The sequence below is a fragment of the Giraffa tippelskirchi genome, chromosome 11, assembly GCF_054371585.1.
Source record: "Giraffa tippelskirchi isolate mGirTip1 chromosome 11, T2T-mGirTip1v1.2.pri, whole genome shotgun sequence".
In the NCBI taxonomy this organism is placed as follows: domain Eukaryota; kingdom Metazoa; phylum Chordata; class Mammalia; order Artiodactyla; family Giraffidae; genus Giraffa; species Giraffa tippelskirchi.
Genome location: NC_137285.1, coordinates 104,596,127 through 104,612,188, shown reverse-complemented (window position 1 = coordinate 104,612,188; position 16,062 = coordinate 104,596,127). Strand labels below are relative to the sequence as shown.

The window sequence follows — 16,062 nt, the reverse complement described above, 5'->3', positions numbered from 1 at the left end:
AAAGACACAAATCCTTATTTAAAAGTAGGTATTTCTTTTAATGGTACTAGTTAAACATCATGTTAATATCATTTAAGAAAACATCTACTTTGTGTGTGAATGGCAGTGTGAGAGTGTGCGTGAGGATTGCTGTTGTATACCTACACAGGTCATTTTCTGAAAAATGACTTTCGTTATCAAGACTGTTGTATACCTGAGACGTTACTGTATGGAGGAAATAACTAAGTCTTGTTCAGTTGCTAAGTCGTGTCTGACTCTTTGTGACCCTATGGACTGCAGCACGCCAGACTTCCCTGTTCATCACTGTCTCCCCGAGTCTGCTCAAACTCATGTTCATTGAGTCAGTGATGCCATCCAACCATCTCATCCTCTGTCATCCCCTTCTCCTGCCCTCAATCTTTTCCAGCATCAGGGTCTTTTTCAATGAGTTGGCTCTTCACATCAGGTGGCCAAAGTATTGGAGTTTCAGCTTCAGCATCGGTCCTTCCAATGAATATTCAGGGTTGATTTCCTTTAGGATTGACTGGTTTGATCTCCATGCTGTCCAAGGGACTCTCCCGAGTCTTCTCCAACACCACAGTTCAATTCTTTGGCACTCAGCCTTCTTTACGGTCCAACTCTCACATCCATACTTTGACTACTGGAAAAACTGTAGCTTTGACTGTACGGACCTTTGTTGGCAAAGTGATGTCTCTGCTTTTTAACAGGCTGTCTAGTTTTGTCATAGCTTTCCTTCCAAGGAGCAAGCCCCAACTAAGCCTTAGGAGGTGGGTAATCCTGGATTCTAAGTCAAGCTCCCTATTAACTAAGTAACATAACCTCTTCAAAGCTAAGCACCCAAAAAAGAGGGATGATACTGCCAAAGAACTAGTAAAAGAAGTTAATGTAATTAATAATGATTACCACTTGCATACCTCTTCCTTTCAGTTTTCCTTTGGGGGCACACAAAGCAATTTCATTTAACAAATATTTACAAATGCACTTACTATTGTGTAAGACCTCGTGATTAGAGACTGCAGGAGATAAAGAGATTACAGCTGTTGTCCTCGTGATATTTACATCTTGAGAGGTTAGGATAGAGGAGAAATATGTGTTTTTTTTTAATCTTTCAGCCAAACTGCGTGGTATGTGGGATCTTAGTTCCTCAACCAGGGATTGAACTCATGCCCCCTGCACTAACAGTGCAGAGTCTTAATCACTGGACCACCAGCGAAGTCCCTGTACATGATGTTTAAACTTACGAGATCCCTTATTGCGCTGAACATCCTTCCTTAGTCACTCATCACTATAATGGAATCTCCTGGAATGCAAGAATTTACACGTAGTGCTATCCTTGGGATTCAGTGAGCATGCAAACATAGGGGAGAAGTAAAAAGGAAGGGAGAAAGCAATCCAATCAAACATACTGATTCATAAATTCTGTTAAGCGCACCTTACTTCCAAAATACAAGAAGTTACTTAAGGTGTTTTTTTTTTTTACGAAAAGCAGGAAAAGGTAAGTAGCAGAAGGATTATCTTTTTAAAAAGCTTTTTTAAACCCATGATTTAAAGGAAAGCATTTTTCCAATAGATTATATTCCATTAAATAAATCAATACCTCGAGGTTTTACTAACGTAAGCTAATTTAAAATAAAAACATAGCAGGGACCTAAAATACTGCCGGCATGATGCTCTACTTCAGCAGTGGACAAACTAAAACGTGATGGATTTTTCTGTACACCTGCAAGATAAGAATAGCTTTTACACTTTGAAAGAGTTGTAAAAACAACAGCAGCCAAGAATATAGAACTGCATAGGTGGCCAGCAATGCTTAAAGTATTTACTATCTGTTCCGTGACAGACAGTTCGTCAGCTCCCACTCTACCTCACAATGGAATTTTGAGTCTCTCACTAAATTAAATACTTGATACTTCCATATTTACACTTAAGGCAATTATATGATTGCTTTCTCTATCCCCTATCCAGCTGTCTATTTCCTTACTAGCCACTTTCTTCACATACAGGTATCTTCACAAATATCAATTACAATATACTGGGATGGCAAGGAAAAAAAAAAAAACTATAGAGACTGAACCACATCTTCTGTTTAATAACAAGCATCCTAGCACAAGCATTTTTCCAACAATGAGTTTAAGTTCTGCAATGGAATAGTAAATTGGGCCTACATTGACCAGAACCCGTGACTTAGGCCAACTTCTCCATCCATATATATCAAATATTGGAGGAGAGGAGACAGTTCCCAGTACTAAATCAATAAGCTGATTAATAATAGGCTGGAATAATATTCACCTAGCTTTAATGACAAGGTTAAAATGGGTAAGAGATGGTGACTTAGAGCTAAATTCAATAAATGAGTGGGACATTTGTGGATTTAACACTAAGTTCTTCATCACTTGCATTATACGACATGAAGTCAAGAAGGGTTAGTGATACGTTAAGACTGTCAACAATAAAGTGAAAAAGAGAACATTCATGCTCAAAACAGCAAGAGTAAAAGAGCACTATCTAACAACACTACAGGAGTATTCAGAAAATCTGGAAAGCAGAACAAATCTACCGGATTAACACATCAGAAAGAAGAACGAAGCTTTCATTTCAGCACAACCAGTAACATGTGATACAGGGCACAGAATACTAAAAATCATCTTTCAAAACAATCAACACAAGAATAAAACCACTGCTCTTCCTACACTAGAATGGAAAAGCTAGAAGCCTACTTTCCTTCAACTATCAAAACCTGAAAAGCCTTTGACTCAAAACTGAGAGGTCTTTATTCTTCCCAAATAAATAAACATTCTGCAGAAGAAATCATACTACACACTCTTTAAAAAGATGGAGTTAAGGCTTAAGGGGTGGGGGGAATCATTTTAAGGACTACATTACAGAGAGACTCTCCAGTTAGACAAAAAGTTTTATTTTTAAGGAGGGGTCTCTAATCAATACAATCTTGATACATTGCAGGTTGATACATGTGTCTCAAATGAGAAACTAATTAGAAATGCAAATTCCAGGAGAAACTTTTTAACTCTAAATCCCCAAAATGCAAACCTAAAATCTTCAGATTTTGAATATATTCAATATTTTTTTTAAAAGTATCATGCACTTAAAATTCCCTTAACTGCCTATCTTTCTGTAATGGTTTTAATGAAATTTCTAAGAATGAAATTAGCATTATAACAGTAATCACAATACCAATTACTTAACATGAGAAAATCCAGCCCTGAAAAAGTAGCTTCTAAAGCCACTGGTATGCACTACAGGAGCGCTAATTCACACACAGGACTTATTAAGTATTTCTACAGCACATTTATATCTGCCAAGTGCTTCATAATCACTTTTATTAGCTGTTTCTAGTCTAAAGCAATCCATGAAAAACTTTACAGAAGAGGAACCTAGGCTCAGAGAGGAACCAAAGAAAACCAATTTTACTGTGGAGGAAATAACACCATTCTCTTACAATATACGCCTGATCCTTCTAACCATCTTTCATCTGCAGAATGAATTTTGCAAAAATCAGTTATTGATAAATGTTGAAAAACAGCAAGGAAAAATTGGATGCTCTAGAACAAACCGTTAGCCTTGGGACTAACTACTAGCTTTCATTATACAGACATACTATAAGGAAGTAAAATTCTGTCAAATGCCAAGCTTAAAGTGAAGTTATTTTTCACACTTGCTAAAAAAAAAAAAAAAAAACAAAGAAAGTATTCAAAGCAGCTCATCTAACAATTTTCAAGTCAGGTTCCGTAGTAAGGAGTCAGGGTCTATTACCAAAAAAAGTAGAACCCAACGAAAAGCAGTGTGTGTGAGGAGGAAGTTCTGGAAGGAGTCAGAATCTGCTGCTTAACCCACTCGGTCAACGTATCTCTCCGAAGATAAAGGTTATAACCAGAACCTGTGGTTTAATCAGTGCATATCTCAGCACCAGCAATGGATCCCATCCAATGTTTTGGAAGAGAAAAACTTGAGCCAGCGCTAGATGTGGAGGAAAGTTCCTTCCTCGGCCCATTTAAACATTCCCCATTTCTTTTATCTCTATCACATCTTAATGAGAAGAAGGGGAAAAAAAACCAAACAAACCAATTGTACGCTCACCCAGAGCAGTCTGCCCGCGGAGTTGTCAAGACCCCAGGTCTCTCCATGAGAGCCGGTAAAACCCAATTCCCTAGTTAGAGCCCGTCCAGCTCAGTCCTAGCCGGTAAATCAAGCGCTCTTCCTCACCCCCACTCCCTCCTATCTCCCGGGGCCAATTCCGTGACCCAGGTCCCTACATCCTGTGCAGAGCCCCAAACTCTGCAGCCCCACTAGACTTCCGCCCCGGTGGCTCCCCAGTTAACCTCCCCCAGCCCCCACCCCATCTTTGTCTCGCAACCCCAAACACACCACCTCAACGTCCCCCCCCCAACCGCAGCCCTTCCCCCGCCGCCGACCCCGTCCTCCTGCTCTCCTCCCCATCCCCGCAGCCCCCAGCCCTCGGCCCCGTCACCCCGGCTCCTCGCCTCCCCAGCCTCGCACGACCCGTCCCCTCCCCCAGCTTCCTCCGCGCCTTCCTTCCCCTCCCTCAGCCCCTCCGCCCACGCCCACCCCTGCTCCCGCGGGTCCACCGCAGGGCCTTTCACCTTGTCCATGAGCTTCCAGCACTTCTCCACCATCTTCTTGTCCACGGTCCCCGGCGGGTGGGGGCTGAGGTGGTGGTGGTGGTGGTGGTGCGGCTGGAAGGCGTCCTTCATGAGCCCGATCAGGCCGCCGGAGCCCCCGGAGCCGCCGCCGCCCCCGGCCCCAGAGCTCTTTTTCACGTTGCCGGCCATGGCCCGGGAGAGGGTCAGGGGCCCAGACGCGTCCGCCGGCTCCGCTCGGCTGCGAGTGAGGGAAGAAGGAGGGCGTGAAGGAGGGGCCTCTCTCCCGGCCGCCGCCGCCGCCGCCGCCGCCGCCGCCGCAGCCGCCGGCCGTCCGGCGGAGGGAGGGGCGGCCGCGGGGAGGGGAGTGGGCGGCGCCGGGCGCGCGAGTCCGCGCGGGCGCGCCCCCTCACAGAGCGCGAGCCCGGGGGGAGCGCGCGGGGCTCAGAGAAGCGAGCGGCCGCGTCTGGACTGAGGAGCGGCCTGTCCTGAGCCACCCCCTTTCCCGAGTCACCGCTCCCGGAAAGCCGCTGCCAAGTTTCCGCGCCGCCTCCCCCGTCCCTGCCCCCGGGGGCGGGCCCAGGCCGAACCGTCCCCCTTCGCCCCCTGCTGGAAGAGTGGGGGAAAGGGCGGGGCGGGGCTAACGTGGAGTCTGCGCACTAGGCAGAAGCCGGGCCTTCCATGTTCCCTCTGGGTTGTGGGTTATCACCCCTGGAGGAGGTCGTTGGGCTGTTTAAGTTAAGACGGGTAGAGCTAGGAAGTTCCACTGGTTAATCAGAACTAGAACAAATGCCTCGACCAGTTCTCCCACCCAGTGATTGTAACCTCTTCTGAGTTACTGATTCTGAGAGGTTCTTTTCAGAGGGTTACCCACATGAACCTCTACTTTAATAGAAGAAATTGATGCCTAAGTTGTGAGTCAACCTTCAGTTTCATGTCTATTTCAGTCTTGTGGTGAGGGGTCATTTGAATTATTTTTTTATTTTTATTTCTGTGTTTAATTGAAGTATATTTGATTTACAGTGTTGTGTTTATTTCAAGTGTACAGCAAAGTGATTCAGTTGTATATCTACCTATTTAATATATTTCAGATTCTTTTCGCTTATAGGTTATTACAAAATATTAAGTATAGTTCCTTGTGATACAGAATAGGTCTTTGTTAGTTATCTATTTTATATTGAATGTCTTCTTAAAAGGGGAGTCTACTGCACTATTATAATGATTTTTGGAAAGGATATTAGAAGAAAGATTCGGGAATTTCATGAAAGTCAAATTTAGAATGACATCTGAGTTTAAACTTCTTTTTCTAAACTTCTGGCTTTGTAAAAGCTCCTTTCTACATTATGAAAAGAGTGCGTGTGTGTGTGTGTGCTCACGCGTGCACATACTTAGTCATTCAGTTGTGTCTGACTCTTTGTTGCCCCATGGATTGTAGCCCACCAGGCTCCTCTGCCCATGGATTTTCCAGGCAAAAATACTGGAGTGCGTTGCCATGCCCTCCTCCAAGGGATCTTCTCCACCAAGGATCAAACTCACATCTCCTGCATTGGCAGGCGGATTCTTTACCACTGGTACCACCTGGGAAGCCTTAAGAGAACATGTGCATGCATGCTAAGTCACTTCAGTCCTGAGGCCCTCTTCCAGGGGAATCTTCCCAACCCAGGGACTGAATCCGCATCTCTTATGTCTCCTGCATTGGCAGATGGGTTCTTTACCACTCACATCACCTGGGAATCCCCAACTGTTAAAAAAAAAAAAAAGAAAAATTAAGACAAGTGCCGTGGAAAGAATCTCAATGTTGTCTTTACCCCACACCTGACAAATTAGGAAATTGAACTTTATTTGCTTCTCCTAACATTGTGGAAGAAAAAGGGAAGTTTTTTCCCCCACTCCCTAGTGTTTAAAACTCCTAGTTAAGTCAGGACCAAGGACAGGAATAGGAATGCTGCAGATCATTGTATCCTGATTAGACCTCAGAAAGGCTAGCAGCATCAGGCCATGAGTTCTTCTTCCAGGCCCTTTGACCTTCTGAAAACAAAACACTTCCCCCTTTTTTTTGCCTTAAGATTCCCCTGCTCAGCACCTTGTTCTGCAGGTGGGCGGGCACTGCCAGTATCAGGCCCTGACCACAGAAACCTTGAGCTTCGAACCCTGGCCTGAGGAGGCCATGCCCCTCCCAGGAACATCAGTGCAGTTCCCAGTCACTTCCACTTTTCTAGTCTCAAAGTTCCATTGGAAGAACTTTGAAAAAAACAGAACTTCCCTCGTGAAGAAGGAAGTGCCCTGCCCTAATTTGCCTCAGCTTTGGGAGTTTGCAGGCTCTGATGTGTCAATAAGTACTCAGTTCCGCCTTAGATTCCCCACCTGGCTCTTCTACAAAGCTCTTGACTGATTAGGGAATTAAGTTTATCAAATGATCCTAGAAGAGAGGGGGGGAATCTCTGAACTCAAAGACTCTTCAGCCAGACATTCTTGTTTGTATCTCAGTGGCCTGTATCTACGATTGACTATGGAGTCAGAATTATCATTTCCTATCAGTAGAATTTCCATTAATCAGTTCTTACCTAGAAAGAGTTAGAATGACTAAAGAAAAAATACAAGCAAAGCTCTTAGATAATTGTCAAAACTTCCCACCCATGATGCGTCCACCCATAGTTGCAGGCCCTCCTTTTCTCCCACTCCGTCTATTGAAACCTTTTCCTTACTGATTTCCTGCCACTTTCAATCCATTCTATCACCAGGCCAGTGTTCCTATAGTATACTTCTGACAACATAAAACGAAAAACAAAAAAGTTTCAACACTCCCCATTGCCTCCTTAATGAAGTCATGATCTAACTCCAAACTACCTTGCAGTTTTATACTATTCCAGTACATATATTCTATGCTGGGTGACTCACCAAGTCACGAAATACCACAATTCTTTTTTCATCACCATTACTCAGAACATTCCCTCTGCCTAAACAGTGCAATGAAGTCCAATCCATTTTTTATACTCAAATGTTGTCCTCCTTATCAGATACTCCAGCTAGAAATAATCCTTCTCTCTTCTAAATTTCCATAACTATCTATTTCTCATCTACCACACATTAATTTGAGGGCTTCTCTGGTGCCTTAGCAGTAAAGAGTCCATTTTCAATGCAGGAGACTCAAGTTTGATCCCTAGGTCGGGAAAATCCCCTGGAGGAGGAAATCGCAACCCCCTCCAGTATTCTTGCTCTGAAAATCCCATAGACAGAGGAGCTTGGCTGGCTATGGTCCAAGGGGTTGCAGAGTCAGACACGACAGAAGCAAAGGAGCACACATGCAGGTATTAATTTATGCTATACTGTCCTATCAACTTTAGTCTTCCACAGTACCTAGCCCACTGTAGACAGCAAGGGGACATTTTTCCCCTCATAGTCAAATCCTAGATTTAATAGAGTACAGTTCAGTTCAGTTCAGTCACTCAGTTGTGTCCAACTCTTTGCGACCCCATGGATTGCTGCACGCCAGGCTTCCCTGTCCATCACCAACTCCCAGAGTTTACTCAAACTCATGTCCATCGAGTCAGTGATGCCATCCAACCATCTCATCCTCTGTCATCCCCTTCTCCTCCTGCCTTCAATCCTTCCCAGCATCAGGGTCTTTTCAGATGAGTCAGTTCTTCACATCAGGTGGCCAGAGTATTGGAGTTTGAGCTGCAGCATCAGTCCTTCCAATGAACACTCAGGACTGAGTTCCTTTAGGATAGATTGGTTGGATCTCCTTGCAGTCCAAGGGACTCTCAAGAGCTTTCCCCCAACACCACAGTTCAAAAGCACCAATTCTTCCATGCTCAGCTTTCTTTATAGTCCAACTCTCATATCCATACATGACTCCTGGAAAAACCATAGCTTTGACTAGATGGACCTTTCTTGGCAAAGTAATGTCTCTGCTTTTCATTATGCTGTCTAGGTTGGTCATAACTTTTCTTCCAAGGAGCAAGCGTCTTTTAATTTCAAGGCTGCAGTCACCATCGGCAGTGATTTGGGAGCAAAAAAAAATAAAGTCTCTCACTGTTTCCATTGTTTCCCCATCTATTTGCCATGAACTGAATGGACCTGATGCCATGATCTTAGTTTTCTGAATGTTGAGTTTTAAGCCAACTTTTTCACTCTCCTCTTTCACTTTCATCAAGAGGCTCTTTAGTTCTTCTTCACTTTCTGCCATAAGGGTGGTGTCATCTGCATATCTGCGGTTATTGATATTTCTCCTGGCAATCTTGATTCCAGCTGGTGCTTCATCCAACCCGCCATTTCGCATGATGTACTCTGCATATAAGTTAAATAAGCAGGGTGACAATATTGACGTACTCCTACGTACAACCTTGAAATACTCCTTTCCCAATTTGAAACCAGTCTGTTGTTCCCATGTCCAGTTCTAACTGTTGCTTCTTGACCTGCATACAGATTGGAGTTGCATATGAGCTTGTGGCTCATCTACACCATCTCTGGCTTGGTTTAAGGCTTCTAATTTGTATTATGTTCAGTATGGTCTGTATATTATAGAATAGGATGGTGTAATTTGCACTTTGTTCCTGCTGCAGCAAGCTATATTTCTTGTAATGCATGATGACCTATGTGTCATATCTGAATAAAGTAGAGAGGGTGACCTTCTCTCTGTGTCTCTTTAAAACCCCAAGATGGGATCCTATTTAAAGGAAGGCAGAATTCTGCTGAAATGATCTTTCCTCTTTTCACTTCTGAACTGAGGTTAATGAGGAAAAAAAAAAAGAACGAAAGATTGACCTTTCTTTCCCAATTTTCACTTGGCTTGTTTTCAAAATGTACTAGAGATGGCATTGTGGAGCTCAGTGTCATCCTCATTCCTGGATGATTCTAGAGCTGGCTCAGTTTGTATCACATTGTGTGACCCGTGGCACTCTTCTTATTCCATTTCACCTTCACCCCAAACCACATCCTCATTCTGCACCTGAAAGTCAGTTGACTGAACGTATTTGAAAAGTAAATGCTCTTCTGAGACACGATATGTTGTTTATTCTCTGTAATCTCTTCCTCAATATGTGGCTCCCTGCATCAGCCTAGCAGAGACACTAATCATTCTATGGAAAAGTCCCCAACACAGACTTCTGGATGAGGGGAAGGACCAGGGCGGAGACCTCTACTGCATTCCTACGCAGAGAGTGAGGGTTGTCGGTGGGGTGGGGTGGTGGGGGGAGGGCAGGAGTAAATGAAAACATGCTTCAAGGTTAGAAGAAAAGGCTGCTTCAGATTTGGGACATGTGGGCAAGATTTTCTGACACTGAAGTAGAGGAACAGTAAGCATCGTGAAGAACAAGGTTGGCTCTTCCTTTTACTCTGTAAAATGTCCCTGGGATCAGAGAGGTATCCTGCAGCTGTGAAGGTGACAAACAAATATCCTCAGGCTCTGCCTGAATCTGCTATTACCTAGAAGAAGGATTTCCCCACCAAGATCTCATGGCTGTTTCTTCAGATCTGTTCCTGATAACAGGCAATTGACCAAAACTGTTGAGGAAGACAGAGAAATATCTAAAGAAAGAGTCTGCAGTTCCCTAAATCCACATGGGGGAAAGCCCTGAAGTTTCTGCTGTTTTCGTTTTAGCCACTTTGGTGTCCACAAATCTGGGTGGCAGACAGACAACAAGGCTCCCAATAGCAAAGGGCTGAGAGAAGGGTTTTGGGGAGGGAATAGCTGACCAGGGCAAGCCACTCAGCATTCTCCCTTCCCCAGATTTATTTTCCCAGCTATTCATGACTCCAGCAAGATGCTAGGCAGCATCCCTAAGAGAGGGGCACCCCCAACATTGCTCCATAAATAATTTAAATCGAAAAATGCAGGAGACTCAGTAGAAGGTCAAGAAAATCCACTAGAGGGAGCCCAAATCAACTCAATGCCACAGGGAACCAAGCTGGTTATTTTCTCAGCACCTGTCTGAAAGTCAGCCACAGACAGGAATAGGGGGAAAGAGAAAATATATTAAGTCACCATAAAAGAAGATAATCCTGTAAATACCTGGTGAAAATCCAAGCCTTTCAAGATTTACAAAATCAAAGATTTATTTTTTGGCCGCACCCTGTGGCTTGCTGGATCTTAGTTTCCGAACCAGGGATTGAACCCATGCCTCTTGCAGTGGAAGCACAGAGTTCTAACCACTGGATTATCAGGGAATTTCCCAAAATCAAAGATGTAAAGATTTAGGAAACGGAGGCTGAGCAAGGAAAATGACTTACCCAAATTTACATATCTGGAGAAGGGTGAGGATGAGAACTTAAAAGCTCCTGTCTCTAACCAGTACCCTTTCTTCTTGATTTGCATCTATGTCAGGATAGAAGGGCATGGCAACCCACTCCATTATTCTTGCCTGGAGAATCCAGTGGACAGAGGAACCTGGAGGGCTACAGTCCATGGGGTCACAAGAGGTCGCAAGAGTCAAACACGACTGAAGCAACTTAGCACAGCACCTTGAGGTCCTAGGTCTGACTGTCCTCTGTGTCTCATTTATCTGAAATAGGAAACTCTCTCAACTACCGTCTTCTGGATTTCTTTCCCTCTTTTACCACAGAATACCTTCCTGAAAGGGATCTTCAATTTTAAGCCTATTTAATAATGTCATTTTGTTGATGAGACTTTGAGAAGTGTAAATCACCCCAAATGGCTACCGTCAGTTCTTTTCCTCTGTATCAGCACAATAGCATTATTTCAGATGTGTAAATCTGTAATTTGTAAGTGTCCAAATTGCAGGCAGTGCTACATAGAAGTGAATCATAGTTAATCAGTTCCAAAGCCCTTTCTCCTCAAACTACACTTAGGATCTGGGAACAAGAAGAATATTGGCCCTCTGAGACCTTGATATTTTAAGCGTTGTATTTAGCCCCTTCTACTAGACATGATTAAAGCGACTAAGCAAGCATGCATGTACCTTCCTATCAACTCCCATGTTTCCCAGTTGCCTGGACAACGTGCAGCCTCCAGAAGCCCAACCCTTCCAGTTCTCAGTCCCACCCCCAAATGAAATTTGCCACTCTAGATTGGGTCCCAGAACACAATCTCCTCCTCCGGCTCCTAGCTGGTTGGGCCTTTTCTCTGCCCCTCCTGGACAGTGGGTCACACCACAGGGAGACACAACAGAGACAAGTGAGGGTCTTGGAGGAAGGAAGAGGCAGGGTAAGGATGATGGGAAGAGAGAAGGGGCCAGGTACTGAGTTTTATTTTCTCTGAAAGAGGGTTGAGAGGAATGACTTCTGTACTTAGAGCCTGACTGGTAGAGAGAAACGGGTTCATCCTTCCCACTGGCCCCAGCCTTGCCTAAGTTTCCAAGGAAACCAAGAACTGAAGCTTCTGGAAAGTGTAAGAGACAGACTTGGAGATGAGAGCCCTAATTCTCCTGGGACTCCTGGTTCAGTCTAGAGAGTCAGGAGAGTGTCTCCACGTCTAGACCTAAATATGAGCCCCCTCCCTCCCTCCAGGACAGGAAGGAGATGCCACCCAAGACCAAAGAAAAAGGGACAAAAGCTGGGGCCCAGAAGAAGAAAAGGAATGCAGGTGCTGGTGAGTCAGACTGGGTGGAGGTGGGTGCCTCCCTGCCTCTCCTTGTTCTGGCTCAGAGACCTCCAGAGAGAATTCAGCCCTCTGCGTGACAAGATGGAGCTGTCTTGGCCTTCTCCCTTTATATCCATATCCGGGTTCCATGGAGCTGGGAACGTGGGAAAATCAGCACCCATGAATCCCTTCTGGCTCTGTGCCTTCCTTATATATTCATTACACATCTTTTAAGTACCTACTATGTGCTGGGCAGTGAACTCATTTGACTTTGCCGTCAGAGATCCCTCATTTAGTGGTTCTCATATCTCTCACACAAAAAAAGAGAAGTCCAGGGTACGGGAGGAGGATGGGAGGGGAGTAGGGAAGGCTGAGATCCTGACAGGCTGAGGGTCTGCCATCTTGCCAGGGCAGATGTGGAGGCTGAATCCATGTGCAGGCTGGCGCTGCTGGAAAAGGAGTTGCTCCAAGACCGCTTGGGTAAGAAGGGTGGAAGTTCTGGGAGCAACAGAAGTGGGACAGTGTGCATTTGTGTATCCCTGGGAGCTTAAAGTTTTGGAGCTATGATGGAGGGCTGAGCTGATCTCTAACCATCCCCTAATGGGAAAAGATTGTCAAGAGTTGGGGTTGTGAGGACAGGGTGGGCAGTGAGGGTTGCAGATGGAGTTTTTCCCTCTTAGTAACAAAGAGTCTGTAGCATTCTAAGACGGGGAAGGGAAACACACAGAATGACAATGAGAGACTGGCAGCCTGCCACCAGGTTTCTGAAGGTGGACAGAGTCTATCAAGGTCATGGGGGCTGATTCATTGGAGTCCCCAGCCTGTGCAGAGGGCTGCCCTGCACTGTTCACAGCTCTGCAGAGGGATGAAGCCCGCCGAGCCAAAGCTTCTGAAGACCAGCTGAAGCAGAGGATCAAAGACCTGGAGGCTGAACTGGAGGGGGCCCGGAGCGAAGGGAAGGCCATATATGCAGGTGTGAAGTTGATCGAGCAGGTGGGCGGGAGACAGGGGCCCGGAAGAGGACAACTGGGAGGGCCCAAGGATGCTAGGAAGGGCGACAAGGAGGACTTCGAACTGCCGTACCTAGCCTCAGCCCTCCCAGCACGCACAGGAATCCTGAAGGAAGCAAAGGAAGATCTTCTGTGGTCTTGGGCAGGAACCTTCCATGATGTGCAGTGCTATGTGCTTGATGTCGCATGGGTTATAAAACGCAGCCCTAGCCTTTATCTCACTCCTCCCATGGGAGTGTGTGCGAAGGAAGGCCTGAATTCCCATTCTGAGCTGGCACAGTGGGTGGGTATCTTGTTTCCTAGCTCTGTCCCCACTTTCTCAGATCACCACAAGAAGAACCCAGAAGACCTTTTTTTTTTAAAGATTTTTTTTTTTTTGACGTAGACCATTTTTCAAGTCTTTATTGGATTTGTTACAATATTGCTTCTGCTTTATGTTTCGGATTTTTGGCCCTGAGGAATGTGGGATCTTAGCTTCCAGATCAGGGATCAAACCCGCATCCCCTGCATTGCTAGGTGAAGTCTTAACCACTGGACTGCCAGGGAAGGCCCCCGAAAGACCTTTATGCACCTGTCCACTGGACCAAACAGAGCCCTCCCCACCCACAACTTCCTGTCCTTTCTCCGCTGCTCTCTCCCCACCTGGGTCCCCGGCCACCCACCGCTCTGCCAGAGATGAGTCGTCAGTGCCGGAGCCTGCAGGAGGCGATGCAGAGTCGCAGCAGGCAGCTGGAGGAAGAAGTGAAGGGCCTGCGCAAGCAGTTAGGTAGGCTTCCCAGGTGGCCCTAGTGGTAAAGAACCCGCCTGCCATTGCAGGAGACTTAAAAGATGTGGGTTCCATCCCTGGGTCGGGAAGATCCCCTGGAGGAGGGCATGGCAACTCACTCCGTAGTCTTGCCTGGAGAATCCCATGGGCAGAGGAGCCTGGACCGCCCGTTCCATGGGGTCACAAAGAGTCGAATACTAAGCAATTTAGTATGCACACACAGCACACCCTACCCTAAGAGCGCTTTCTCTCAGAGGATCACTGATGTAGTCCAGCCTGAAGGGGTGGAGTTAGGATGGTCTTTCTTTAGAAAACTGCAATTTAAGCTCTCATACTGTCTTCCCCACTGACTCTCCTACCACTTGCAACAGAATGTTCAGGATGGCCAAAAATACCCAATCTTAAACTTTAAGTTATAAGTGAAGAAGACCTAACTTTCTTACTGCATCTCCCTCTGTCAATGGCCTCTCTAAATAAAGACAGTTCTTACTCCCCACTGCCACCATGTCTCTCATGAGCAAAACACATTCTCTCTTAGTTGGGCTAATTTTTAGAATGAAAGCAAGCTTGAATGTAACTGTTTGAATTACTTACCTCTGTATCTTCAAGACCTAATGTGTGGTAGGTCCTAAATAACTATCTGCTAATAAATAAATGAGCTTCTAAATAAGCAACAAAGCAAAACAACAAAACAGGAAGCTCTTGCTCTCTTCCATCTTGGTAACAGGACAGAGTTGAAAAATTTTAGCATGGTGCAGATTTTCCACAATTTTGGCCTCAAAGTTTTCTTATGGTAAAATAGCTTTAGTTTAGCTTTAGATATCCAAGAGTTGCTTATCTGCCCACACAGACCCTGAGTTCCTTTCCTAATCTTTGCCTTATCTCAAATGCAATCAGCATTTATTAAGCACTTCCTACATACTAGATGCTTTCCCACAAGTTATCACATTTTTTTTAATGTATTTTTATTTATTTGTTTGGCTGCCTTGGGTCTTAGTTGGGAGCATGTGGGATCTTTAGTTGGGGCATGTGAACTCTTAGTTGCAGCGTGTGGGATCTAGTTCCCCGACTAGGGATCGAACCCGAGCCCCCTGCACTGAGAGCACAGTCTTAGCCACTGGCACCGGGGAAGTCCTCACATTATCACATTTAACTCGCAGAGCACACCTGTGAAGTATGTGTCATTTTCTCTATAAAGATGAAGAAACTGAGTCTTAGAGACGTGTCAGATGTTACACAAGTAGTGAATGGCAACCTGATTTGGGAGCCAAATCTCTTGTCCCAAGCGCCCCTCCCCCCTTCCTGTACCTTAATGGTATATGTCAGCTCTTTATAGGAACTAGGGGAAGTTGACGGCTCTGGGGGAGTCTGGAACAGTCCTGCTCTTGTTGTGGTCTTTGGGTGGGAGACTGTTCAGAGGCAGAGTGAGTGTCACCATCCTGTCCTTCTCTCATCCTCCCTCCACCACCATCTCCCTCAGAGTCGTGCCAGAGGGAGGCTGAGGCTGCACAGAGGGAGGCCAAGAAGGCCCTCGGAGAGCGGGACCGGACTCTGGCTCAGCTTCGGGCCCATATGGCAGACATGGAGGCCAAGTATGAGGAAATCTTAGATGTAAGCCCTACCCTCTGAAGACCAACCATCCTAGTACCCAGCCCTCCCCCATCCCCACAGATCCCAGCGAGTATGACAATGACAGACCAGGGGGAAGGGGAAGAAGCATCTCCACAGAGGACTCTGCTCTGTCTTAAGGGGATACAGCCATGCCTACCCACTAAGAATAAGAGCTTGAAGACAACACTGGCTAGGAAAGCTTACAGACCAGGCTGGGGGCACCCCTCACCCCACCCTCTCCCTTCCTGAGATTGAGGCTCGGTGTCTGCAGGACAGCCTGGACCTGCTCCTGGCCAAGCTGAGAGCCGTGAAGCCTCAGTGGGACGGGGCTGTGCTGAGACTCCACGCCAGGCTCAAGGAGCAGCTCCGCCAGTTTGGACTCAACCCCCTGGATCTTTGAGGCTGTGAGTCTCTACTCCCTGGGGCCCTCTGAGGCCCCAGCAATAAAGCTGTTTTGATGTAGACCTCAGCAGGACTGTGAGCTGTGGTTTTTTGGCAGAGAAGAGTGCCTCTCATGGG

At 45.9% G+C, this 16,062-nt stretch overlaps 2 protein-coding genes across 13 annotated transcripts in view; one reads left to right on the top strand and one right to left on the bottom strand.

The window, feature by feature from the left end:
* Positions 1–5,128, bottom strand: part of CBL (Cbl proto-oncogene) — an 89,857-nt gene extending 84,729 nt beyond the window's left edge. For all 5 annotated transcript variants that reach the window (XM_081541273.1, XM_081541274.1, XM_081541275.1 and 2 more), the window contains exon 1: positions 4,620–5,128. In XM_081541273.1, coding sequence (XP_081397399.1) covers positions 4,620–4,808 — 189 coding nt within the window. In that variant the 5' untranslated portion in view covers positions 4,809–5,128. The remainder of the gene's footprint in view (positions 1–4,619) is intronic.
* On the top strand, positions 5,052–16,012 carry DRC12 (dynein regulatory complex subunit 12 homolog). 8 transcript variants are annotated; one of them, XM_081541281.1, is made up of 7 exons: positions 5,052–5,530; positions 12,084–12,165; positions 12,571–12,636; positions 13,010–13,129; positions 13,840–13,932; positions 15,413–15,543; positions 15,815–16,012. In XM_081541281.1, the coding sequence occupies exons 2-7, from the start codon at positions 12,096–12,098 to the stop codon at positions 15,941–15,943; spliced, it is 609 nt and encodes a 202-aa protein (XP_081397407.1). In that variant the 5' UTR covers positions 5,052–5,530; positions 12,084–12,095; the 3' UTR covers positions 15,944–16,012. The 8 variants fall into 8 exon arrangements, with proteins under 8 accessions (XP_081397407.1, XP_081397408.1, XP_081397411.1 ...); XM_081541282.1 differs by having other exon boundaries at positions 5,056–5,570; XM_081541285.1 differs by having other exon boundaries at positions 5,063–5,570; positions 12,566–12,636.
* The last annotated feature ends 50 nt before the right edge of the window (positions 16,013–16,062 follow it).